The sequence below is a fragment of the Centropristis striata genome, chromosome 11, assembly GCF_030273125.1.
Source record: "Centropristis striata isolate RG_2023a ecotype Rhode Island chromosome 11, C.striata_1.0, whole genome shotgun sequence".
In the NCBI taxonomy this organism is placed as follows: Eukaryota; Metazoa; Chordata; class Actinopteri; order Perciformes; family Serranidae; genus Centropristis; species Centropristis striata.
In genome coordinates, this window is record NC_081527.1 from 26,849,152 (window position 1) to 26,876,331 (window position 27,180).

The following is a 27,180-nucleotide window of genomic DNA, read 5'->3' on the forward strand; positions in this document are numbered from 1 at the left end:
AATCCAACCACTGAGGATACCTGCTGAGGTTTAAATCCTCTGTAGCTTGTTTCCTCTGGCCCTTTTTTACCCATTTATCTGCTTTATCTGTAGTTTCACATTATCGGGCCCCATGTTGGATTTGCGGGACACGTGCAATCCAGTTCCTATTTCTGTACAGCGGCACATCTTATCTAGCCTTGTTGTGGCCTGTGTAAAGGCACAGTGAAGGTATTACTGGGTGAGAAACGGCGGTGGAACAGGTGTAAATCAGAGCAGAGAGATTAAGTGGTTGATTTACGGCCCCCTCCCTCCCCACGACGAGAAAGAGGAAGAGATAAAGACATCAATCATCTCCTCTAGCCGAGGCTCCGTTCCTCCGTATTTGTCCCCTTTTTCTGGTGTCCCTGACAGTCTTTTTCTTTTTCCATGTGATAAGGAGGAGTGGAATTATTGCCACAACCTCAGAGACAGTTTGTGGGGCCTTTGGGTGCTCTGTGTGTGTAATCTGTTTGAACCCAGTCAACACAAGACAACCCTGTGACTCTGACACAGACAGTGTGTCCAGCCTGTGACCAGCAGCAACATGAACCTCTCAAAACCATCAGTGTGGCTGTGAATGGGAAAGAAACACAATTTTTATTGTAGGTGTGGACAAATTGAACCAGTTAATTGACAAAACAATGATTGATTGATCACTCAGTTATAACAGATAATAAATCAAGTGATTTTATACAATATCCTTTATTATCATTTATATCATAGACTGTCAGAAATAAATGTAGTTTTTGAGGTTGATGTTTAAATGTGATGCATCAGGTTTAAAGTTTAAGAGCTCAATCTGTAATATATATGGTTTATATATTTTATATAGAGATATCTATCTATCTATTTATCTATCTATCTATCTATCTAACTATCTATCTATCTAGATAGATAGATATAGATATATAGATATATAGATATATATATATATATATGTAGAAATACTGAAGTTTATTTGGTAACTTTAGTTGACAGACATTTTAATGTTTTTTTTTGTTTGTTTTGTTTTAATCACATTAAATTTAAAAAGAAAGTTGCTTCCATTTTACATTATTTTTGTATGTTTAAATTGAATTCACATAGAATTAAACATTCAAGACCATTAAGCAACTGAAGATTACTGTAAAATGTGTGATGAGATGGTGTCAGGTGGCACCGTTTAGGGTAGCCTCTGCCACCAGTATGAATGTGTGTGTGTGAATGGGTGAATGAGCGCAGTCTGTAGTGTAAAGTGCTTTGAGTGTTCACAAAGTGACTAGAAAATCGCTATATAAGTGCAGGTCCATTTACCATTTGTTTGTCTGAGTGTGTTTTCTGGAAGCAAACAGCCATTCTGCTGCAGGGAATACCACTTGAGCAGCAAATGTGGATTAATCTACCTCTGAAAATAGTCCCAAAAAAGGCATGCATGATGACAGTTACCAGCTTTTTCAAGAAAATTACTCTTTTTTTCCTTCTTTTTTTAAGATACATGTAATCAGTAGGAGCCAATGAGCTGCGAGCACCAGACAGGAAGTCAGAAAGTACTGAGAGATGGACTAACACATTGTTTTTGTCTTTATATTGGATTTATTGACATTAAAAAAAACAGAATGGCACCTAATGCTTTGAACCAGTTAACTTGTGAGTGTGTGAAAAGAAGTGGACGTGCACAAGTCCTCGAGTTTCAGTCAATTTCTTACATTTTATTACTGTTGCACCATTTATACAAGTACATATAATTTTGAATGCATCAATTACCATATCATCTTTTTGTTTTTGTTTTTGGATGAACGTGTGGTGTTGAAATAGCAGTAAGTGGTGAGACATGGGATGAAAATATCAACTGTAGTTGCCATGGATGCAGACTGAGAAATTAATTTTTTTTTTCCACTTGACCAAAAAGACAGGACTACAGGTTCACCCAACCACGGACATGCAATTTACTGAGTCAAGGGAGGAAGAAAAACAGAGGCGAGTGACCCACAGCGCTCCTCGAGTGTTTGTTTCTGCTACAGTTTGACGAGTGCTGCGAGGAACACGCTGCGTGTCACTTGATGGAACTGAAAAGTTGGCCGATGGATGGCTGAGATGAACAAATATATACATATATATATCTACATATATGCAAAGGTGGAAATTAGGAAAAACATGTTAACTCAAGTACTGACGCTGGGGACAATTCTGAGGTGCTGGTAAACCAGTGGATTGTTTTAAACTCCAAAAATAAGTAGTGTACTACACATCAGAGGGAAAGTTTTGCAATATTTACTGCACTTTATATACCTGACAACTTATTTGGAGAATATAGAATTCCATTAAATCAGATATTTCTTGTCTTTTCCTTCCTTCTTCTCCTCTTTCTTTTTCCTCTTTCCTTTTTTTTTAAAGCTCAGGTAAAAGCTTCCTTCCTTTCTGCCGAGTCTGAAGTTCGACAATCCTAAAAACTTTCTTTGTCACTATCAGTAGTTTTACTTCTGATACTTTTTAACTAAAATGACACATACATGGAGATTTCTCCACATTAATACTGTGTTTACTCAGAGTAACAGGAGTAACTTTTCTTCCACCGCTGCATACACGTTTGCATACGTAATATATATATTTCTGTAAAAGGAAAAGGAAAATGCATGAAGGATGAAAATGAGAAAATCAGAAGCTCCCTTTTCATGTGCAAGGCTTTTCCATCCCATAATGATAGCATGGCATGCGGCTGCCAAAGGATCGTGGACCATCGTAGATTAAATAGGTTGCAGATGACTCGGATCGTCCAGATCGACCCAACGTCTCGTCTTTCACCTGCTCAGGTACCAAACTGGTGAGGTTTGCTCCAAAGGACGCACAGCTTCACTGATGTTTCTCCTAAAATCATCAAATATTTATTCTATATACCAATTTTAAATGGATCTACTGGTTGAGGTGTTTAATTAAAATACTTTACCCATAATTATATTTCTTCCTCAATCTCAGAAATGTGCATTTTGTGGTGGTGGTGGGGTGAGGGGTTCTTGTCCTTTTGTGATTTTCTTTAAAAAAGCAATAACACTTTCCATCACTGTCCACTGTATAAATATACTTTAACAATACACTTTTATTTTTAAGTATATTTTGTATATTAAGTAGAATGTGGAAACTTTTACTTACTGTATATCAAAGTATGTCTACTTTTATTTAAATAATGGGAGGATTTGAGTTATTTTTCCAGAAACTGAAGACAATCACAGAGAAGATTTGAACTCCTGATGCAGTAAACGTCACCACCTTGGTATCTAAGTGGGATCGAACTAACTCTCGGACGTGATTGTAAAGTTTATCTCACCCAGGTCAGCAGCAGATGTAATAATTTGTCATCAGATTTGAAAGGGGGGTTCATCAGAGATTTCCATCAGGCTTTCTAAGAACACTGGGGAGATCTTTTCAGTGAGGCTTTGCAGATTTTATAAGTGTATTACAAATGTTAAAAAACCACTTAGTTCACTTACAGTACAATATACCTAAGGGTTTCAGTACAAAATCTAGAAGTTTATCTGAAAAATTCCTACGACTGTTTTATACGTCTAAGAATGTGTTTTGCTCTGCAAAGTCGGCCCTTTTTCAACCTCCGAAATGTCTTAGAAAGTCTGAGTGTTCTCAGTCCTCAAAATGGATTTAAACTTGTGTTTTTAATCAGGTATTGCCATGTAGAGAGAGTGGCGTATGACCCCAGGAGGGAAATGGGTAGCAACACAACTCAACAATACCAAAAAGCTGTGGCGGGGGGAGGATGGGTTGGAAAAAGGACATGACCACAACTCTGAAGAGGAGGATGAGAGGAAGAGGGAGAGCTGAAGAGTGGACAGATTCAGTGGAAGTCCAGCTGGTAAAGTGATTTCTCAAACCCCTCCTTCCCTCAGTCCCACGTCTCCCAAATTTTGATCCAGTGCGATCCTCAGAGCGGAGGCTGCAGGTGAGTGTTTGAGTGCAGGCCTGCTGAGAGCTGAGATGGAGTCAGGTTTAATGTCTTGACGTATGAAGGAGAGGAGGAAGATGGAGGTGGGATGGCGAGGCGTATGGCCGACAAAGACTCGTATCAAAGTTCAAATACTACAGCAGAAAAAAATAGAATAAAATATAACAATAATAATAGCAATAATCATCTGCAGCGGTGGGAAACTTCTCCAGGTGGTTGCTCCAGTCCTCCTCAATCAACAAATCATTATCATTACAATTATTATTACTATTGTTATTATCATAATATGGGTGGGCTAGTTAATTTCATTTTCATTTTTTTTAATCTTCATCGTCGTTGAGTTAGGTACTTTCTTTTTTTTCATTTCCGAAAAGAAGCTGTCCATTAATCTTGAACTGCTACGGTTTGATCCTTGCTTGGTGCCTCTGTGGCGTTCGCCTCCTTGGCGGGAGGCTCGGCGGCTGGTGTTGAACTAGGGGCTGCGGCAGCGGCCTCTTTTGCTGGCGCGGGGGCCGCTGCCTCTGTGGGCTTGGGGTCAGGGGAGGCAGCGGGGACCGCCTCGGCTTTGGCTGCTGGTGCCGCGGGGGCCTCAGTCTTTTTGGCGTCGGCCTCATCTTTACTCTCGGCTGCCGGGGCAGGTGCTGCGGCCTTGGCCTCGGGCTCCTTGGCGGCAGGGGCCGACTCTTTGGCCGGGGCGGGGGGAGCTGGTTTCTCTTCGGCCTTGGCGGGCTCAGCGCTCTTAGCTACCTCTGTTTTCGGCTCAGCGTTGGCGGCAGGTTTCTCGGGTTCCTTTGCGGCGGGAGTTGCATTCTTTTCCTCCTCTTTAGGCGCTGCAGCGTCGGCTGCCGGCGCCTCCTTGGCCGCCGTGTCATTCGCTACCTCCTTGGTGTCGGTGGCAGCAGGCGCCTCGTCTTTGTTGTCTTTCGGTGCTTCGCTCTCCTCGGCAGAGGCCCCCTCTGCTTTGGCATCCTTGTCTTTGGCCTTGTCATCATTTACGTTGTATCCCTTCTTCTTTTTGCTGAGCTTGCCTCCCATTTTGGATCTCTGGCTTCTGAAACAAAAGGGAAAAGTAGATACATTTTAGTATTATAGGAAAGTGAATTCATTCATTGAGAAGAAGCACATTCTATAAAACGAACCAAACATCGGGCCGAATGTGAACACAAACCACAACAAATTAAGTCTCAAGCACATCGACAGGTCCAGATGGAAATAAAAGAAAAAATCACCACAAATGTCTGAGTGAATGATACTTTAAGCATAGCTCCTCTTTAGAAACCGGTTTTGATGAAGAGCAGCCTGTCTTTGTAGTAAAAATGAATCGATTTATTGCACCAGCAGCCTCTGAGTGCACAGACTCCTTTGTACAAGACATCAAGTGCCTAATCTGACATCTCTGCACAAGTTTTCATAAGAAAAAGAAGAAGAAAATGCTTGTAGAAATGATATGCAGTAGCCACGCATTTATGGAACAACAGCTCCCATATTGCATTTTTGATTAATTATCTCCAGCTGAAACACATGCTCCTCAGAGAGCCTCTCAGCGGGTTGCTTTCCTCTCTCAGAGCAGCCAGCGCTGATTTAAACATGAGCAAAGGAAACTGTGCTGAGAGTTCAAATGCTACAGAGACAAAAGCTGAACAAGAACAGTAACAATAGTTGGAATCTGTTATGTTCATCTTGAGAAGAATGTTGCAGCCTTTGCAGCAGAAATGCAAGAGACAAACCTCATCATGTATATTCCATCATCCTGGACTACAGAGTCTCATTTTCTCAGATCAAGAACTTCTCATTAAAAATGCAAAAATAGTGCTTCCACAGCTGATACGCCGAGAGCAAGAGGAAATTAAAATATCTGTTTCTGAGACAACTCTCCTGTTAAACAGCTTTTAATGTAAAGGGCTTCACATGTTACAGAGATAGTACTATTTTTTTTTTTAATACATGTAACTTTACATGTAAATGTTTGTTTTTTTAAAACTGTGCAACATAATATTTTGTGTCCCTGTAGAATGTGATATTTGGGGTGAAGTCTTGATCATCACTCCCCAATCTCCTCTCTCCTGGTGGTTTGTAAAGTCAAGTGGAAAGTAACAATGTCAGAGCTTTGATGCCAAACACATTATTTGCATATCTGCCTTATCTGCAACAATTCCAAAAAACTAGGGAGGCTATGAAAAACTCAATAAAGAGAGAATGCTATGATTTGCATTTGTATTCAACTGAAAAACAGTATAAAGACAATAAATCTGATCAAACTGGAAAAGTTTTGTTTTACTTGTTAATATTTATACCACCATATTATTCCAAATTTGATGCGTTCCTTTTTATTTAAACAGTATTCCAATGCCCCAACACATTGAAATGAAGATGAATTGATTCTTGCTTCTGGGCATGAAATGATTCAACATAAACATCTGTTTTCAAAATCAAATATTTTGCTCAATTTATTCAACTGTGGGTAATAGACAAATCTATGCTTTTCTATGTAATTAGGGTGAGATGATCCATTAAAATTAATCCCATTACATGAGTTGGCTGACTAAAATACCTAAGTATTTTAAAAAAACATGACCAAGCTAGTAGCTTGAAGAAAGTGTGCAGCATGTAAAACAGCGTATCATCAGCAAAGAACATGTTTTATTAGTAAACTGAATCTACAGCTCCATGTGATTTAAACAGTCACTGTGCAGGTAGAGAGCATTGTGTGGAGGCAGGCTCAACACACCCACACACCCACACACACACACCTGCAGATTCCTGGCTCACTTTTTCAGTTGAAGCATTTTTTCATGGCTATCACCATCTGTCTGCTCGATGGGGGAGAGGACTTCAGCACCACAACAAATCAGCCTTATTAGGAGCACAGACTCGATAGAACGGCACAATTTGTTGTTTGAAATATGAAGTCTGTATGTTGATAATTAAAATTTGCCAAAGACAACTTGGCAGTCCACTTCGCTCATTAGGAAAATGTGCTGTTTGTTTTCAATTCCGCCTCTTACTGCTGCAATCACTGTAGAAAAAGACCCCAAAACAGAACAAATGAAATTAAATGAAAGATCTGCAACCATTAAACTGTGTTGACATTCATTTACTCTGCCTAAAAAGTCAATAATCTTAGATTCACTCAAAGAACACAAAGAGCCAACTCAGAGCTCATGTTGTCATTTAAAAAAAAATCCAGTCATTGATCAAAAGCCACATCTAAACACTCAAAGTGACAGAAAATTTCAAAATCTTTCATTCATTCACCTACACATGCAGAGGTTCATGGGACAATAGTGATAATGTTCCAAAATTGCTCAAAATGTTAACAAATCCTGTAGGAAGAGGTCGGGGTGGGTGGATCAGTCAAATAAACACAGGACTTTAAGTTAACTTACAAACATATTTACTCTAACAATGCTCTTATCCTAAACCTTACCAAGTAATGTTTAATTCACAACATTAACCATGTGTTTAAAACTGTAATCTGGGAGAAAATAAATTTTCCTCTAAATGTAATTGAGATTTTAGGCCGGTTGTGTGTCATTTTTACGAGGCTGGGTTGATTTTTTTAAAGAGCTTTTTTGTTTCATTTTGTTGTTATGCAATTCTAAATGGTTCTTTTTGTCTTTTCCCATTTAAGTTTAAATTATGTTACTTGTAAAGAATCTATCCTGTCTTTTTGTTTTGTCCAGATAACTTGCTCAGTTTCTCAAATGTGAAATTTTGGGAAGTAAAAAATGTAATTTACATATCAATAAATGTTTTTTTGCTTTTGCATGTTTGAGTTTTCATTACAGTGTCATTCTTCACGGGTCCTATGTTTAAAATATGTTCTAAAGATATGAGCGATAAAAAGAGCTGGAATTTGTTTTTTCCATTCTCAGAGTAAACAAACACAAAAGGAGGCAGGGTGTTGTTACTTCTAGTCAAAATTATTTCAGTCCAATTATGTAATCTATAAAGCACCTGCCTTGTCTTGCCTTCTTCCCACATATAACACATCCTTCATGGTTTTCTTCCTGTCACTTATGTGTTTTTCCCACCAAAAATGAATTCCAAAGGTGTGAGCACTTGAACTTGAATAATTCCTTTTTTTCCAATCTCAGGGTTAACATGCTAAAAAAATGAATTCCCTAGTATGCACGGCACCTTGTAATTGTGCAGCACAGAGTAAAAATATTTAAAACATGGCCCAAAAAATAGTTTTGCCATAAAAAAAATCTGTTTAAAAATGCCATTGTGATTGGCTAAAACAACGTTAAACAAGTGAAAATGGTGTAAATGAAAAAAATCAGCACACAAAAATTACTTATTTCTGACGGACTAACCTCATAACACCTTGAGATTCTTCCTCATTTGTATGTCTGTTGTCACCATAATCATCTATTTGTCCGTCTGTGAATGTGAAATCTGTGACTCTGAAAGCAGACGTGACCTTTTCCTCCCAAACAAACCCGACCACTGAGAGCTTCTGCTGGCCACTCACAGATCGGCCCTGTGTGAATGGGACAGAGCCGGCGGTGAATCCACTCAAAATGCTAATCAGCTCGTCGCCACTGACTGAATTACTCCACTATTCATGCAAAACTCCCCTGAAACATCCAGCGTTCGGTATCTGCCAGGGCCGCCGCTCCTGCCGCAGCTTTATACGAGCCACAATGGAGGTCTCTCCGCTACATCACATCATTTGACTCCCGGCTTGTGCTGCCAGTACAATGACTCACAATCATCTGAGCAGACAATGGCCACTTTCAACCAAAGGCACGCTTTCTCGCTGCTGGGCGTGTGGTTTTAGTGTTTGAAGAGCTGGGGCAGGGCCCAGACAACCTGGAGAAAATGTTCTGGGTCGCACAAAAGACTTAATTTAACCTGCAAACTGCAGTCAGGGAGGCACAAAAGGAAGTCTGATCTGCCTGCTGTGAACTTCCAGCATCACTTCATGTGGACAATGGTATCAGTGGTAACTACCCAAAGTGACTGAAAATTAGGTGAAAACTGTATTTAAAGGGCTTTAAAATAAGCCCAGTAGTGATGATACAGCTTTAAAAAGCTAATATTCTATCCATGTAAATCCCTGATCTCAATCACTGTGAAATCACTTTTTGTTCACCAACCAAGGTTGATCTGCTATTTTTGAAATCTCTTATTCTTCTGTTTGAACTATTAGTTAACCCTCTGAGCCCCAACGAGCAGTTACAAAGTTTTTTTAAATTTTTTGCTATTTTTACATTTACTCTCTGTGTCCATGTTTTTCACTGCAATATATAAAATCTATATAAATCCATAAGTCCTGCAGCTCTATGGAATGAGAACAATCAAGGCTAATGTGGGAACAACTCAAACATGTCTTTGTGCAGTTAGAATGGCAGAAATAAAATAAAAACTTAAATTGGAATAAAATTAAATTTATATATAAACACATTTCCAAGTGCTCTCGAGTGTCCTGAATGTTGAAAAAACAGTTTTCTCCACATATTGTATATTGGATCATATTGGATCTGGTTAGTGCAAACGCTTTGTTTTTGGACACGTTTTAATTGACACATGTGAAAGTGATTCTGACAGAAATATCAACATTTTCAGCTTTGTTTTGGTCACTTTTTATAACGGAATCATTTGTAACAGAAAGTTCAAATTCAGATGATAATGCAGTTTCTTTCTATGATGAACAGTGTATCTTTGGCAATTTCTTAAAGAAAACTTTTTAATTGCTGGTGTTCATTTCTGGCCCTACAAAAAACACGTATTTTCAGGGTTAATATTTTTACGTAATATCTCCAACCAACAGGTAATGTTGGCGTTTTTTTTTTTAGCTCTAAACAACCTTAACCATGCAGTTAGTTTCCCAAACTTAACCAAAACTTAACGATAGATGAAAAAGCTATATGATTTCTTCTGGAAGACACTGACAAACAACTTTTTTGTGATTTAAAGAGTTTCTTGATGAGGTAGTAAATTTTACACACTTCAGGGTTAATATTTTCACGTAATATTTCCAACCAATAGGTAATGTTAGCATTTTTTTTTTAGCTCCAAACAACCTTAACCATGCAGTTAGTTTCCCAAACTTAACCAAAACTTAACGATAGATGAAAAAGCTATATGATTTCTTCTGGAACACACAACTGATTGAAGGAGTTTCTTGATGAGGTAGTAAATTTTACACACTGAACTCCTTTCAGGATTCTGCCCTTGCCCTGTATTTTTTAATCAATCTCTACAGACCTTAGTGGAAACTCAGTGCATCTTTCTAAGGTCCATTTATTTTTCCTGAGAGTGCACACGCACTAGATTAACACCACCTGCACTTTTTCTCCTGTTTTTTTCCACCGTGTTCAGCAGTTGCCTCCCTAACCACTGATTCTCCAATCGCTCAGCCCGGCAAGCTGCTGAGCTAACAAAACACATGATTGATCACTCAACAGCGGCGCTCAGCCAAGAAGTATTTATACAACATTATTAATCGACAATCAGATTTGTGTCTGGCGAGTGGAAAAAAGTGGCAAAGTGGTTTAAGATGAGCAGAATTCCCTGTTGGAGCAGAGGGCCGAGCTCATCATCAGTCACGCCCATACGTCCACGCCACCACTCGCCTCTGCTTTCTTTTCCCCGTCTACCCGCCTCGCACTTTCTTCTCTCTGCAATGCTCCCTCCATCATCACGCCGGCCTCCCCTCCTCTCCATATCTTTGCTCTCGTCTGCTTCACCTGCAGTGTTTTTCTGTCCTCAGTGTGTAATTTCAGCCCTCTGAATTGCTTCTCCTCCTCTCCGCTCTGCAGCCTCTCTGTCTCTTATCCTATTTTCTTTGGCATGTCTAAAATCATCTTTCTCTCCTGGGATTGTTTTTCTCTTTCTGTTTCAGTCTGAGGATGCATCTTCACTATCTTTTTCTCTCAGCTGGAGCCTCTTCTTTCTTCTTTCTAATTATACTATAAATGATTAAAGCTGCAGTAATGAATATTTGGCTGATAACAATGGGTCAGACTGTGCTAGTTTGATTCTTGTTGCTAGTTTTTATTAGTTTTTATTTTGGGGGGAAAATGCTTAGTTTTAGTTTAGTTTTTATTAGTTTTAGTGTTAGTTTTAGTTTTTTTGTAATGGGGTATTTGTTGGGTGCCAGATTAAAAAAAGTCAAAATAAATGTTTCCTTTATTTCCTTTGTCTGATCCATCTCAGCGCCAATAAGTTTATTAAGTCATAAAACCAGATAGATGAAATAGATTTCATATCAACCAAAAAGGTTTACGTATGAAAAAAAAGTTGACAAAAACGAAAACTAAAGACATTTTCACTATAATTTTAGTTAGTTTTAGTTAATTTTGTTACCACAAAATACAGTTTCAGTTAGTTATCGTTTTTTAAAAAACTCAATTTTTTATTTTTATTTCAGTTAACGAAAATGTTTTTTCAATTCTATTTTTTGTTATTTCGTTAGTTTTCGTTTACTATAATAACCTTGCTCAGCAGGTCCCTTCAGCTCTACGGAGCATTTTTCGTTCAAGTTACTTTACTTGTACCCAGAGGTAAATTCGATTCTATTATTAAAATTATTAAAAGTTCTTACAGGTCCAGACTATACTTAGATATTGATGTGAACTAAAATACGAATAGCAAGAAAAAATAGAAAAAATAAAAATAAAAATAAAAACTAAATAAAACAGCAAAATAAAATAAAACTTGTTTAGGTTGTTAAAAACTTAGACAAAGGTTAAAATGTATATGTAGAAATAGTAAATACATACATAAAAGCAACAATAAATAAACACCTGTGCAAAGTATAGCTATGGCTTGTTCCTCAGTGTAATGGCTGCAGGGACAAAACTGTTTTTGTGTCTTTTTGTTCTACACCTAGGGATTGTAAACTTATGCCCAGAGGGAAGAAGCTGAAACTCTGTGCGCAATGGATGGGAACCGTCATTTAAAATTGAACCAGTAATGCGCTGTAATTGTTTTGTGTACAAGGTCTCCACGTTGAGCTGTGGCTCACCAATCAGTCTGCTAGACCACCATTTAGCACCTTTGTTTTGGTTTTAAGGCCTGTATCTTCCTGTTTTGGATCAGTCTCAGTGTCTCATCGGTCATTTCCAAAAGCAGCTGTTCTGTTCAACAGATAAGCTCTGATAAAGCCAGTGCACACATTACCTGCTCAGCACCAAACAGCAGACAGACTGGATTAGCTGGTGAACAAAGTGCAGCTTTTAGCAGCGAAAGAGTAAAATATTTTACTTTATCATTCATCTCCTGAAGCAGTCAACTCCAAATAAATGCTCATTTGTTTGCACAAAACACTTCAAATGGTGAAAAATTAAATATACTTCTGCTAAATCCCACAAGAAAAGGTGGTAACACTTTACAATAACCAAGTAAGTACTAACTAAGTAATGTTTATAGATGGTTTATAAACCAATTATTAACCATTTACAAAGTGCTGTACATATTTAATCTTTAAATGTTTTCAACCAATTTCGAAAAGGTATATGAATCATTATGGCATTAAAAATTTTATAATGAGTGCAAAACTATTAATAAACTTATCATTATAATTTAATTGTTTGTTAATGGTAAAGTAACTATCAACTTACGTTAATATACCATCTATTTGACATTTATAAATGATAGTTCAACATCACTAAATTATCTATTTACGATTCTAAATGGCCTATATACGGTTTATAAATCATGATTAAACTTTAATAAACTATCTGTTTACCATTTATAAATGATGGTTATTGTAAAGTGTTACCGAAAAGGTTAATGCAGCTTCAAATATTTTTCTCAAGATCAAGTTTTGCAACACAGAAACACAAAAGTCAAAGCTTAACGATTTAAAAAAAACATTTAGCAATAGATTCTATGTTAAATTCTAAAAACTGAATTAATTTTTAATTTTTTAATTATTCTTAATTTTATTGAAGTCTACAAAGTTAAAGCTGAATGTATACCATTTTTATTTTTTCTTGCACATGCTGTGAGATGATATATTCGAGTCCTGTCAACATTAAAGAAGTATGTGTAGTTAATTCCCAGATATTGTGTTCCTCTGCGTCAGAATGATTTGTGATTCTGTGCAGGTCCGTTGTATGCCTCTCTCCTGTTCCTCTGCTCAGGCAGATGGAGGTCTCCAGGAGGTCCGGGGGTCTCAGTAAATCCCTGGCCTCAGAGCAGCGGTGAGCCCGGCCAAGCAGGTTCTGTGTCCCTGCCATCCAGCATGACACGTTAAAGGTTAAAGCTGTCACTGGCCGACTCCCCGTCCCGCCCGCACACGCTCACTCCCCTTCCATGTCCGTCGGAAAATCAACCGGACATCAGGGAGCAGGCGGAGCTGCAGGAGCCCAACTACAGCTTGGAGGAACCAGATGAAGATCATGCAACGAAGAGCTATTTTACTACATTTGCATGAAATAAGCGTTCACTACTGGGAAATAGCATTAGAAGCTATTTTGCCGTGTGCAGAAGAAATAACAAAAACAATCTAGCGGTCATGGCCAGAGATGACAACCACCACTACTTAGCACAAAGAAGAAACAGCAAGCATCTCTTTTTCCTGACATCCTTGAGAAGACTCATCACAGTCTGATCTGTCGTGGTGTAGAGTGATGTGAGTGTAGTTCCAAGTCAGGACACCAAACAGCTGCACATATTCTGTTTATGTTAGGTCCACAAAATAGTTCCTGTTACTTCCCCTAAGAACTACATATTGTTGGGGTTCACTATGGGCTTACAAACAAAGGCCAGGCCTACATGGAAGTTTTGAGACCTGACTTTTGGGCCTACATGTTTGAAAGAAAGCCTGAAACAATGCGGGTCCCGTGCTCAGACCATGTGGGTCACCTGAGCACAGAGATTCTAACTCAAGCCCCATTGGTCGAGACCAGAGAGATCTGGTGATGTCATTGTGGCTTTAAAAGCAACAGCGGCACAGAATTCGTCCCCTTCAGTACGACCTCCAGTTGTTTAAAGAAGATCCACGGCCGGCGACCATTTTAATAGATAACAGTTTTCTTAACTTGCGGGACGAGCCAAGTCTGTTACTATTACCTCAAATAGCTATTACTGCGTTATTAAACACAGTTGGATCCAAGTAACTTGTGGGAGCAAGTTACTTCTACCTGCAGAAGGAAGACAACGATCGCCGTTTCTTCAGGAAGGAAGTGTTTGGATTTACTTTCCCTTCTCCCGACGTCTCCAGCTGTTTCCATCAGTTTTCATAACTGAAACAGTTAGAGATGTATTCTAATAGTAAGGGTTTCCAATGTTCTGAATGAACTTGAAAGTATTGTGTTTTACTTCAAAAACCAAAGTATTATAGTTTACAGAAGGTCTACCTACCTATAGGCTACCTGAATTTCTGAAATGTACTATATTTCTAAATATGGTATTGCTACACTTAATGGCAAAAATTGCACTGGTCTGTTGGACTTGAACAAAAATAAACAATATTTTTGTTGCTTAAGCTTATGTATTCAGTCATTATTCAATGGTATACTAAAAATCCATCTGAAAAAATTACTTCTCACTGTTCTCATGTCAAATATTTTTATGCGATTAAAATGCGATTAATCTCGATTAATTAATTACAAGGCCTCTAATTAATTAGATTCATTTTTTTAATCGAGTCCCGGCCCTATTAACAAGTCACAATCATGTTGAAATTCTCCTGTTGCATATATCCTCAGAAATAGCAATAGTTAATTTGGAGCTGTTGCTTGTGTTTTGTGCTGTCTATTGTTCACATGGCTGACAGGATTTTTTAAATGCTAGTGTTCGACCAGTCAACCACCCTTACACCACTCACGGCTCCTCTTGCAACATGGTCTCACAGGAATCCGTAAAATAGCCACGGATTTGCTTTACTCAAAATCCATGGAATAGCCACGGAATCACTCAAATTTGCAAGTTAATGACAGTCATATCCCGTGGCTATTCCAACATACAAAGTGATTATGTACATTCACTGAGTGAAAATTTAGAAAATAAAACATATATTTCTCGCTAGAAATGTGATCAAAATCCATTTTTATGCAGAAACTAAGTCAAAATATTGATTTTTTCACTAAGAATGAGAGAACTCTCCACCATGTTTTTTGTTCTGACCGCCGAAACCTTGAAAGTCACGTGACTTGGAACAAACCAATAGCCACGGGATATGACTGTCATTAACTTGCATTGTAGCGAAATCCGTGTCAGTTTCACAGAAATTTGAGTTATTCTGTGGCTATTCCACGGATTTTGAGTTAAGCGAATCCGTGGCTATTTCACGGATTCCTGTGAGACCAGGTTCCCTCTTGTGCCGGGAGAGAACGTACTCTGAAGCAGGAGCTACAAAAGTCCCTTAACATGACGTCCTAAGAATCGCTTCTAGAACTCTCTGCTGTGTGGACACAGTATAAAGGGGGCTACTTTGAACTATGTTGAAGTCCCTCAGGTCTGAAAACGCCTATTACAACACATCCTGCATTAATCAGCTAGTTGATGATGTCATCACCACATGCACTCATTATTTTTTTATTTATTTAATTTACTTAGAACTAAGTTCTTAAACCATAAAAAGTTATTCTGGTCTGAATGCTGCAACAGTTAGCTGGCTGAAGATGTCATCGCCCCATTTGCTCATTAATTTCTTCCTGCAGGAGAATAGATTTGTGCTCTTACTACACACAAGCTGGTTTGTTTGCTGTAGGAGTTAAGCATTGCATGTAGCCAGGCGCACTTTGCCTTCTGAGATGTGGACGACCAAAATCAACAGTTGCTTGCAGCTAGTGGGAGAATGAATTGAGGTTTATCTGGGCTAAAGTATATTTCCTTTTGGATATTTTGGCAGATAGAACCTTCTTCAGGACCTTCTTCTTGCATTTTATTTCAGACATCTTACCAATGAGCAGAGTGAATGTTCTCTGATTGTTTTTAGGGATGCAATTTGGTTACCTTAATTATTTTTCTGTGTGAAAATGCATCCGGTTTGAGGCTTAGAGGACTTGGGTCAGTCAGGGACTGTGAACTCACTGAGATACTGTTTGTGATTCAGGCCAAAAAATAAACTTGGCTGGAATGACAAAAAAAATCAGGAATGCATCACTTGGCATTAGCAGCACTGTTGACATTTAGGTGGAAACACAGTTTCCATGGAAGAGATAGTTTCCCTTTCTGAACGGAGCCCGGGGCGGCAGCACAGTTTCACCTCCTGTGTCACACTGACCTCCATTTTAAAAACATTCTACATTATCAGAGTGTTACTGAACTGATCTGCACACACAACACAGCTCTCTGCAGCCTGGCTGGTGCAGATTTATCCTCCATCACTGCTCAGTCAGTCAGTGCTCCACCTCACCTCCATGACACAGCAGCTGTCAGATTAGTAACACATCTCTAAAGCCTCAATAGATGTTTTTCAGGTTTTAAAGCATGCAAACCTACAGCAAATCTAATAAAAGTGCATATTTTCACAAGGATGTTCGGTAACATAAATATGTGTTTATATGCATGCTTAATTATGCATAATACCTGAACAAAAAGTACAAAAAAACACTTGAAAGTTAACGTGCTGTAAACAGAATATTGGTGGTCTATCTGTGTTATAATCACACATCAGTGAAAACCTATAAACCTGTTTCGCCCCTTGGCTAATTTGTTCTACAGCCGACCCTGCAATTACTAATCACGCTCTGATGTTATTACTCTGCACATCCTTGTTACACCGAGACTAATTTATTGCTTATTATCACAAATTAGCTGCAGTGATTTGATTATGGATAACATAATCAAATTTCACAAAAAATCACCTGTGAAATTTCAGTAGGAAGAAGAAGAAGTCATAGGAGCAGTTGATGCAAAGACTGACATCCCAAAGACTGACATCCATCTGTTGACTGTGTATTAAGAGATGGATGGACACACAGGATGTGCTTAGCCTAGCTTAGCATAAAGGTTAAAAGTAGAGGGGAAATAGTTAGCCTTGCTCACATGTTGTATCTTGTAAGTATATCTTGACAAACATCCACTCAGCATTTTTCTTTAAGGAAGCAACACAGTCTTTTCCAGAAATGTACTGTATTCTTTTGCAGGTTTTTCTTCTTGTTGTTTTTAGAGCAAATGGCATAAGTAAGGTAAATTACCTTTTACAAATATTTACCATAAAAGGTAAAATTAATGAAATCGGACATGTTATATTCTTAACAGTATTACTCAGTTGATTAATGCTTTTTAATGTTAAACTACAGGGAATTTAGTGGAAATACAAATACACATCATATTGCTAAATGTAAAATTAAGTTGTTTTTTTCATAGTAAACCTACAAAAAATGTATGTGGGAAAAAAATCATACAAAAAATGGTAAAAAAGGCTGCAGCAAAAGTTGCCAAAAAACATTGGTTATTATACAGATATGCACTGTATATTATCAGTATTTTTTAAATATTATCTGTAAAATAACTTACGGTTGTTTACTGTTATTTGATGAGAGGCTTTTGTGCCAGACTTTTTACGTTTTTTTCCATTGTTTTTTCTAAACCGCAAATTGTCTTTTCAGTTAACAAATCTGTCTTTTTTTAGGTGTGTTGTAAAATAGTATAGTATGTTTGCAGAGGTTGTTTTATTATTTGGTCTATATAAATGCAACAGCCAGACTTCAGGAGGAAGCACACAGTCTCTGCAACAACTGTTCTAATACAAAACTCCCAGCTGAACCCTTGATTGTTGAAACTGTTTTCTGTAAGGTGAAATTGCTGCACAAGTACATATCATTTTAAATAAATGAAACCATCTAAGTCCAGAGGTAAGTGAAGGAACACAGTGAAGTCGTCAGCAGTAGCGTATCCGCTGTGTGTGCTTCCAACATAAATGTAACGCTATAATTTATAACACAGGCTTGAACACTTCCTCCTGCTGCCATCCAGCTGGCTGATTTAAGACGAGTCTGTTTCACCAAACTGCAGCAGGAGAGTGCAGGGGGCTGAGCGGACAGGCTGGAAAACTGGAGCAGAAAATTTGGCCCAATCACACACACAGACACGCACACACACACTCGCACAAAAAAAACCTCCATGCCGGCTTTCTGCACTGAGGTGGAAGAAACAGCAGGGAACAGAGGATGCTGGGAGTTGGGAGCTCACAGTCAGCGGAGGTTGTCTATATATTCAGATATTCAACTCGCTGATTCCATGACGAAGTTCTTCGGAGGCGAGATTCACATTGTGTTGTATGATTTTCCCACAGCAGTGTGCTATTTTAAAACGCAGAAACCCTGGCAAGCTGAAGATGATGCAAAAGTATTCTCTTCCATCATTCCCACCACATATTCTGCTCTTTTATTCCAGCCTGAGCTGGAACGCAAAGCTGCTGGTGAATTTGAGGATACAGCAGCAGGCACAAAGTGTACCGTGAGTGGAAGTCAGGACTGGTCCCCTGTGTGGAAGCTAGCAGCAGCACCGGCGGCTACAGCTATTTCTGTCCAACAGTAAACACTTGCAGTCGACACTGGCTTCCAGCTGCGTGGAGCTCCAATCATCTCTGTGCAGCTCAGGAAACAGCAGCACAATCAATGTTTGAAGCTGCACAAAGACTGTTTCCATGAAGCCCTACTTTTCTGTTGCAATGAAAAGATGCTACCTCTCTACGAACGAACGGTCATGTGACAAATATTCACTGAACATCATTTTTTATATCTTGCAGTGAATACAAGTAATACAATTCCTGTTTAAAACATGCACTGCAGCCCTGAAGTTGTCTTAGCGTTACCTGGAGGAACTAAACATGACAAATGTCCAAATCAGTTAGAGTGATGACATTGATGATCTTTCTATGATGTGACTGATGCAAAACCAGAAGAAGACAAACATCTCAGGGTGACTTTTGGAAGTGAACTTAAAACCTGCACTTTGGGTGAACTTAAAGTCACTTGCCACGTTAGACTCTTGCCTATGTGGGGACGAGCCATGAATGAATGAGTGAATCAAGTATGTACTATGTCTTATGTCTATGTCTATGTCTGTGGCTTCCTATTTTTGTGGTGTTTGTCTTGTCTGTTGCACTGTAGAGCACACTGCAGCAAATCCCCAACAACTTCTGTTGTATGGCAATTAAAGTATTGAATCTTGAAGGTCATTAATGCAAAGACGCTGACAAGAATATTGAATTGGAGAAAATGAGATTTTGAAACATCTTTCTGCAAGAGCCAGCACCAAAATCTTCAGATAGATTGTACTTTTTCCATCATGTCTTGCCTCCTGCACGCTCTACCAAGCGCCAACCCTCACCTGCATTGAAGTATCACCACTCAGTGAAAACACGTATGACACAGGCAGACACATCTTCTGTTGTGTGCTGCAGGTTTGGAAGGGCAACTCCGGCCGAGAAAAGTAAAAACATTGCAATAAAACAAGTTTTGTATCATAATGTGCCACATATTTTCAATGGTGGACAGGTCTGGACTGCAGACATGTTATCGCAAGACGTGCAGAATGTTTCTTTGCATCATCTTGCTGAAATAAGTAGGACATTCCTGGAAAAGACGTCACTGGATGGCAGCATGTTACTACAAAACCAGTTTGTATCTTTCAGCATTAATGCTGCCTTCCCAGATGTGACAGTTATCCATGATGCCATGGGAACTAACACACCACTTATCGCCGGTAACTAACGGTAACGGTCCTTTTCCCCTTCAACCCAGAGGACACCATGTCCAGGAATTTTCCAAAACTATTTGAAATGTAGACTCATCAGACCACTTTGTGTCAGTCCATCTCAGATGAGCTCGGCCCAGAGAAGAAGGCGACTATTCTGGATGTTGTTGACACATGGCTTTTGATTTGCACTGAAATATTTGGTTAAAAACCAAACTAATGACATTTTGAGCGGATGAGCGCAAAAGGAAAAGGCAGGGCGTCACCAAGTTAAAAGAGAAACCATGTCCTAAAATATATTTGATGCAATCCATGCAATATAGAGGAATTATTGTACAAACAAGTTAGTTTCATATTGATATTTTAACTTTGGGTCATTATCTGAATCTTATTTTGCTTGATTTTAACACTAAATTTGGCACAAAAGATGGAAAAATAATATTAATTGGTTAAGAAATGCTTTATTTTTTGAGCAGTGGGTCTGTTCACTTGTTTTGAGTTTTCTACTGAAGCAGGAAATGATCTAAACAAAGTCATCACTTTGTTCAGGAGAGCAGTCTAATTACCTAGAGTACACAAAGACTGCCCACTGCTTATTCTGGCCTCAGGCTAAACACACACACACACACACACACACACACACACACACACACACAAACACACACAGCCATATGCATTCAAGCTAATGCTAAACACATCCACAGGCATAAATAAACACACACACACACACACACACACACATTCATTGGTGTTTAGGGGATCAATCCTCAGATTGATGGAGCTTGAGAAAACTCCTGGGCTGGAGATGGTTATTGATCAGCGCAGTGCGACCACAGAGAGCCGCTGTGTGTTCAGCTGCTGCTTACGAGTCAGAGGACGCACTCAGCAGAGATGAAAGCCAGCGAGGCGCTTTGAGAACGCCCTTTTACTGAGGCGTTTATTACTGAATACAAAATCGCTTCGAACGCTTTGTTGGCTGCAGAGGAAACCAAACGGCAGACAAAACAAAACAGAGAAGTGAAAAGGATTACGTCCATCTCTGTGGATTCTGTGGCATTTCACTGTGCAGAATCCTCCACGCCTCAGACGCTCACATGACCTCCATGTCTGCAGAGCTGGCACAAGTTTGTCTGGATGGGAAGTCACTCGCCACAAATGGTCTTCGCCTCCCATTTCTGAACCAAAACTACTTTTCAAATGAGCCTGAAAGTCGACAGTAGTTTGAGCAGTTATTGTTTCTATCAAAATACATTTCCAATGTTTCTATTTAGAAGGAAAAAGCAGAGCTTTGGATTGAATACTTTGAAAATATGTCATTAATTTTCATAACAGATAAATGATGTACAAAAAACTGAAAATATGATTGTAATAATGTAATAATAATAATTTGCAGGTGACTGGGCTATAAAAATGCACTGTGAAAATAAGAAAACAATGCAGCAAGAATATAATTTAGGACAAAAGCACAATATTTCTCTGCAGTTCCCATATTGATTACATTGGAACTCTGTTAAATAGCTGTGCTATAACAGCAATAACAGACTCTAAAGAGAAGATGAATGAGGCTGTTCTGGACTGAAACTATGTACTATGAATTGTCTCTCAATTGTCTTTTAGTTTGTTTATTCATTCATTTACCTTAACTGTTTATCTGAACACCCTGAACAGGTCTCAGAACTATCACCAGGGACAAACCACCATTCACACTCTCATTCACTCCTACGGGCAGTTTAGAGTCACCAATTAAACCTAAGCTGCATGTTTTTAAACAGTGGGAGGAAGCCGGAGGAGCCGGAGAGAACCCACACTAACAAGGGGAGAACATGCAAACTCCAAACTGGTCTCCCCTCAAAGATGACAATACAGGGTATTTGTACATGCAGCAAAATATGACTCATATTTATGTTTTAGACAGGCGGCAACCTCCGTGTCTGAGCAGGGAGGCAAACCAGGAAGTGCCTTAAGCTGCATTCTACAGAAAATTCCAAAAAAAATCTGTCCATTCATTTCAGTGAAAAATGAGAAAACTTCTCACTTGATTTATTACCTCAGATTTTTTTTTAGACTTTTAGACTAAATCTTCTTCAAGACCATTTGATGTTAATAGTGTAAATAATGGCCCCATTTAGAAGAAAATAGAAGATAAAGAATCGTATGATTTGGGCCGTGGCTACATTTGATTGACAGGTCATTAACAAGGTGAGTCGTCATCAGGAGAGAAGCAGAGCATGCGTATCCACGGCAACGTATCAATAAAGTTATATATAACGTTATATAGATATAAAAAAGGACGTTTAGCGGTTTGGTCTCATAACTTTGATCCTTTCACTGTATTTTCACTTAATGACAGTTTATTTGAACGTTTTGTTCAGTAAAAATGTCTTGATCAGCGTTTGGTTGGACTATCAGACACTCCAAGGAGTCGCTGCTCAGTTTTCTGAGGTCAGTAACATACATTTTGTTTTTGTCTTTTCCTAGCCAAAACTAACATCCCAGTTAATGCTCCAGTTAATGTTAACATGAATTAGCAGCAGCTTCTCTCAGTCAGGTTGAGGTGTAGAGAGGCTGTAGTCAGTGATCAGATCCCTCTCCTCCTCCACAGTCCAGATATGGTCTGCTCCCCGTATCAGAAACAAGATGGCGACACAAGATGGTGACGAGTGTAACGATGAACTCGAGGATTCCAACGGGCCACAAACCAATGGGTGACGTCACGGTGACTACGTCCATTATTTATATACAGTCTATGGTTGTACCTGCTGATTGAAGTGTATTGGAAGGTGATGCCAGACAACTGATTTTGTTGTTTGTTTTAGAGGATTTCTTATCTCTCAGTGTCATTTTTCATCTCTGAACTGGCTGAACACTAATGACAGTTTATCACAGTATCTTTCTGTGTATCTGACACCAAGGATGTTAAAGTATTCTGAGCTCAAACTTAATAGACGCATGAATCTGTGTGAGTCATGAATGTCTGTACAGTTGTGAATAATGGGGAGCCAGGAGAGATAAAGACTGTAGGAAAAGGACTGATTGTAAACACGTCGGAGCAGAAAATACAGCCTGTCTGATTAATTAACGAGGTGAGTTTTCAGCTCTGATGTTTCTGATGTTTCTGACATCTCGTCCTTGTTGATTCTGAAAACTGTTCTAGCTGTTGAAGCGATAATAAAGAACCTTTCTGCTCTCCCCTCAGCAACCTGTAACACTTTGTCGTTCGGTCCTGATTTATTGTGAAGCCTAGCGAAGCCTCTGGCCTTGTTTCTGCTGTAAAATGTTGAAGAGATTTTCTTGTTGTTTGACACATCCAGGTCAGACTTTTAGGCGCTGTTAAGTGATCGAACAGGTGCCGTCAAAGCCTTGGAAAAATACCCACAATTCACTGCGCTACAGCATCAGCAGCTGCTGATGTAACTGGGTCGCGTCAGCCCGTTATCTACAGAAAGTTCTTCAGCTCAAATGATGAAGATATTACATGAAAAAGATGCTAAAGAAAGTTCAAGAAATTTTTAAACTTTCATATTTAGGTTTTTAATCATTGAGACTTGCTCAGTCTAAATTTCAGCTGCTTCTACTACTAAATCTTTATGTTTGATAATAATAATCTCAAAGATTTTTATTTTAAATATACTCAGAATGAGGTGGTGATCGAGTTTGTGACTGATGAAGTCTTTGCATTTTCAGTGTCACCAACTGGGCATATTTGGCGACATTCCTTGGAAAAACCACAAGTGGCGCACATTTTGTGACTGTTTTCATCATCCAGCAGTGATGGATTGGTCCGTCAGAGAGGGTGGGCGGAGCTAATGCAACAAACACGTGCTTTAACCCACGTGTATTTAAAGTGGCGTGCATTTTTTTCCGTTCTCTGCAAGTAATCACTCACTGTGGCAAACAGACGAAGAAAAAAGCGAAGACAACAGACCATGAAACTTCAGAAACGTGGAAGTGAAATTTAAAAAACACAGCTGAAATATCGCTGATCATCATAGGTGGTGCCAAAGCGAACAAAATAAATAGACATTGCAACTTTAATTAAGCTAAAGTTTAAGAAAAGTTGTGCTAAAACAGCTTTCAAAAAGTAAGAAAAGAAGTGTGTAAAACTTATTTTATATAACGAAATAACTATACATTTTTAAAGTTATGTTTTATGGGTTGTTTGTTTTTGTTATGTTTTTAGTAGTATGTATATCTGTATCATCTGTTGAAATATATAAGCATTAACATGACGTATGATCATAATATGCAGCATAAGTGTAGATGCAAATATAAACATATGAATATTGATAATGTTGCTGGACATTTTCTCAATTTTATCACATTCACACATACCCCATGTTCTCAGAGTGGATTCAATTTAAAAAATGAAAGGAACAAAATTGAATTTTTGCATAAAAACTTAAAATTAGAATTAGGCTGAAAAAAAATTAAAACAAAAAGTTTTTCATTGATATTAACATTGATTTTTCCCTTGACATAAATACAAAAAAAACGACATGTTAATAGTGTATTTGCTGAAATAGAAAAAAACAAATGACTAAAGGAATGTGGAATTTATCTAAAGGAAAATCTAAAGGAATTCTTAAGGATAAAGTATTCTGCAGCTTCTCACAATGAAATGTACTTGTTTAAAAGTTGACTATAAAGGTTTTAAATATCACCTGTGCTATAATAAATGTTAGTTAATGTGATCAAACGTGTCAGAAGCACCTGTTCAGTATCTACATGGTCCTAAACATCACATCCTGGACCAGCCAGCCTCCTAACTAGAGACAAGACTGATGATTTCTGAATCAATACTTATGTGCCCTTCCTGTCCGGAATTCATTATAAAGAATGAATAATTCAGCGGTGTTACCGACCGACCTGAAGCCTCATCACCTGTTGAGCCGAGCAGCCTCAGGTGGCTCGGCCTCCTCAGGGACCAGCTTCAGTCTGTCTCCCAGTGAGGAGCTGTGTGAGCAGGCGTGACCCGGCTCGCAGCGACGTGACACAAATCTAATGAAGTCTAATGGCTGTTTGCTGGAGGTAAAGTTGTACACTGTAACAGGGAACATGCTGAACCTTTCTCACAAAGCAAAACGCTACATTCTGAGTGATCAGTTTACCGTCACATCAAACTGAGTTTACACTGTAAAAAAATGTCTGTAGATTTTACGGTGAAAAACTGTAAAACTGTAAAAAAACGTAAACATGATAAATGAGTTGAATTCAGTTTCAGTTACAATGAAACAACGTAAATGTATAAATCAGCCAAAACAGTATTTTTTACATTTTTATTTTTTGAAAAATACATTCCTCCACTGTAAAATACATTGTAATATGTATTTAATGTAATATCTATCTATCTATCTATCTATCTATCTATCTATCTATCTATCTATATATATATATATATATATATATAAGCCACCACTGTATTTTGGCATTTCTTTTTTGTAAAAATACTTTTTCTCACTGTTAAATGTACTAAACACCATATCTCTAACAAAAATATACTGTAATATTTAATGGTAAAATCTTTAATTTATGCATTTTCATTTATACAGTTTTTTCTTGTCAATTATATGGCAGAACAGCATTTCTTTTGATAGAAAATACTTTTATTTATACGGTAAAAAATGGAATAAAATGGCAATCTTGAATGTGAAGTCAACAGTGTCAATATATTTTTACCGTAATATTCTACCGTAAAAAGTTCTACCGTATTTATTACTGTAAAGTTCTGGCAACTATAGCTATTGGGGTTTTTTTACCGTGAAACAAACTGATTTTTTTGACAGTGTAGGTTGGAAAAATAAGGAACTCCCCTTTGAAAAGATTATGTGAAGTTGTGAAAATTTGAATGTAGCCTTTCATGCCCCTGATGTTTGATTAATTTAGTGGGTAAATGCCAACAGAGCATATGGTTAGAAGAAGGCAAGACAGAACTTCCACAAATGCAACATGTCATTTTTTGTTTTTATCACTTTATAATAAAAATGTTCATACATGGCTGCTGCTCAAGGCTATTTTCATTATTATTTTACCTGCCAAATCATTTTCTTGTTAAATATTTTTTCAATAAAATGTGAGAAAGTATCAAAACGTGCCCTGTGTTATTTTCTATAGCTCAAGGTGACATCTTCAAATGGAATTTTTTACTTTTTATCCAACCAACAGTTCCAAAGAATCCAAAACTATTCAGTTTGTTTAATATAAGACAAAGGAAAGCATCAAACTCACATTTAAAGGAATTAAACCACCAAATGTTTATGCTTGAAAAAATAATAATCAAAAAATCAAAATACATGCCAATTAATTTTCTCTCAATGGACATTGACTAATAAAAAACCAACAAAAAGTTAGATCGCCAGCATTATTTAACCATCTCAACACTAAACAAGAACGTTTTTGATCACAACCAACATTAAACAAACACGCTACAAAAGCTTATTTTAATTGTTCTGCAGCATCAAACGTTTTCTTCCCAAAATGCAGAGTGGAACTTATTTGGCTTTTGATGATGCTAACTTTGTATATTCCTAAATATAGCGTATCACTTTGACATTCTAAACACCCTAGCGGTGGAAAAAAACTGCTAACTAAACCCTCTGAAAAGTTGAGGACATGTAGAACCTAGAACAAACGAACAAGTATTTCTTTATGATGTCTCTATGGGTCTATAAATAATGATAATTTATCATAACAGTACTCTGCTCGCGCCAGAGAGATCTCAGCTGCTTTAATGTGTCTATATTTTACTTGCAAATTCACAATGTAAAAGTGTTTGTAAGAGATTTGGTTACATAACACGTATTGATGTTATTAAAATGAGACATTATTGATTTAACAGTGAGACACGTTGACTTCAGAGTTCTCTGTGAACTGTACGAACACCACAAATTAACTTTAAACATGTTCCTGATGGACGAGGCAGCGACAGAAGTTGTATTGATCCATATTCATCAGCCTGGCAAATATCTACGACTGAAGCTTTGTGATTACATGTCCTGAGTTCAGGTGTGTGTGTTGATGAGCTCCTCACACCTGATCCTCAGGCTGATCACAGAAAGCAAAGCAAGCATGAAGAAAGGCTGGGAGTTTATCCCTACTGCACAAAGCATGGAGAAAACATTACTGCTTCTAGTTATTTTCCTTCTTTTCACAACTGCTGCTGTCTTGGCGAACCAGCACAAGCACTCCAGTCCACAAATCTGCAGTACTCATTCAGTAAAAACATAAAAAACAACATTTCGGCTAAAATGAAGCTTTAACACTAACAGAACCACTGACGTGTGCACAAATGTTTCCTTGGTTCAACCAATTGACCAAAACGGAAAAATATTCAGTTTACTATCATAGAAGACTACTAAATGTGCAAATATTAACATTTGAGGAGCTGGACACACTGAGTTTTGGGTTATTTTTTACTTAAACAGGACAACCGCTTATCGAAAATATTGCTTTTCCAGAACTACTGGTAGCAGAGAAACCAGACTGCCTTGTTCGAGCGATAAAAGCCTTCAAGCTAAAGTGTTTTGTGACATTAATTTACTTACCAAATGGACCATTTAATCCAAAGCCTCTTAGAATAAAACATCTGTAGGAACAATAGCTATAGCCAGCAGTACAGGACC

The 27,180-nt window shown here is 38.1% G+C and overlaps 1 protein-coding gene across 1 annotated transcript in view; it reads right to left on the bottom strand.

Moving 5' to 3' along the window:
- Positions 1–1,683: 1,683 nt before the first annotated feature.
- Positions 1,684–27,180, bottom strand: part of basp1 (brain abundant, membrane attached signal protein 1) — a 67,806-nt gene continuing 42,309 nt past the window's right edge. The window contains exon 2 of the mRNA XM_059344041.1: positions 1,684–5,003. Within this exon, the coding sequence (XP_059200024.1) occupies positions 4,337–4,987 (651 nt within the window). The 5' untranslated portion in view covers positions 4,988–5,003 and the 3' untranslated portion in view covers positions 1,684–4,336. The remainder of the gene's footprint in view (positions 5,004–27,180) is intronic.